General features: G+C 40.9%; 1 protein-coding gene across 1 annotated transcript in view; it reads left to right on the top strand.

Moving 5' to 3' along the window:
* Positions 1–1,387, top strand: part of LOC101848849 (putative tyrosinase-like protein tyr-3) — a 20,633-nt gene extending 19,246 nt beyond the window's left edge. Inside the window, exon 8 of the mRNA XM_005110187.1 lies at positions 1,314–1,387. Coding sequence (XP_005110244.1) covers positions 1,314–1,387 — 74 coding nt within the window. The remainder of the gene's footprint in view (positions 1–1,313) is intronic.

Below are 1,387 nucleotides of genomic sequence, written 5' to 3' on the forward strand. Positions count from 1 at the left end.
TAATAATGAGCGCCAGAAGATTAGAGGTGTTACACGAGAGTAACCAGTAACAGAGAAAGAGAGAGACAACATGGACACACACACACACACACACACACACATACACATACACACACACACACATACACACACACACACACACACACACACACATTGGTACTTTCTCTGACAGTGCGCACAATAGCATCGTCGAGGGTGATTGCTGTAAAGAAAAAAAAAAGAACAGTGTCTGGGTTGCTTGTATTGAAATTGCATTTTTGACTTCAGCAACAGTAATCGTTTGATGGTGGTGGCAGTGGAGGTAGTGGTGGTGGTAGTGATAGTGGTGATGGTAAACAGTTACTATAACAACTATATCGGTAAAAATGAAACTAACTAAGCATGAAATAGTTTTAGCAAGAATGACACATGGGGCAGTGATATAGCTGCAGGTTAGGTCAAATTAAATATTGTCGAGCTTGTCAAAGACGACCATCCATTGTCAAAGAGAAAATTAAATGTGGTGACCTAAGACAGGTGGTCTACTTGGATGATGTTGTTATAGTTATAGTATTGTAAAAAAAAAAAATGCGGGGGTGGGGGGTGGATATGGGAGGTGGTCATATGTACAGGTGATTGTCTGGGTCATGTGATCGTTAGAGCAAGTTTTGTTCTAGTTTGGTTTTGGTTTGTGTTTTTTAAACACCCACATACACGACAATAAGAACAGCAACAACAATAATACTGACCTTAGCAATAAAAGTGTGTGTGGGGGGGGAGATACAACAACAGACCACCATGGCAGTACCCCTTACAGTGACAAATATAGCCTCATCACAAACGTGAAAACAGCAGCAGCGATGATCATTACAAGACAATATTAACGACAACAATATAACACAACAATATAACACAACAATATAACACAACAATATAACAGCAATAACAACAGCAACACCCCCACCACCACCACCACCAACCACAACAACAACAACAACAGCGACGACGACGATGACAATAAAAGCTGTTATCGTAAAAGCAACAATGACCACTTCAATTACAAAAACAACAACAGCAACAACAACAGCAACAACAACAACAACTGTAATCGCAAAAGCAACAATGATCACTTCACTTACAACAACAACAACAACAACAACAACAACAACAACAACAACAACAACAACAAAAACAACAACAAGAGCAACAACATCAACAACAACAACTACAACTACAACAGCAGCAGCAGCAGCAGCAACAGCAACAATACCAACTACAACAGCGTGAGTTAAGAGTACAACAATAAAGGTAGACCGCTCTCCACTCCCTGGCAGCAAAGATCGATCACAACGGCTGTACAGCTGCTAGGGTCAAGCGATGTCAGGCTGTGATCGGTAGGATCCGCTAG

Source organism: Aplysia californica, unplaced genomic scaffold, assembly GCF_000002075.1.
Source record: "Aplysia californica isolate F4 #8 unplaced genomic scaffold, AplCal3.0 scaffold00862, whole genome shotgun sequence".
Lineage (NCBI taxonomy): Eukaryota > Metazoa > Mollusca > Gastropoda > Aplysiida > Aplysiidae > Aplysia > Aplysia californica.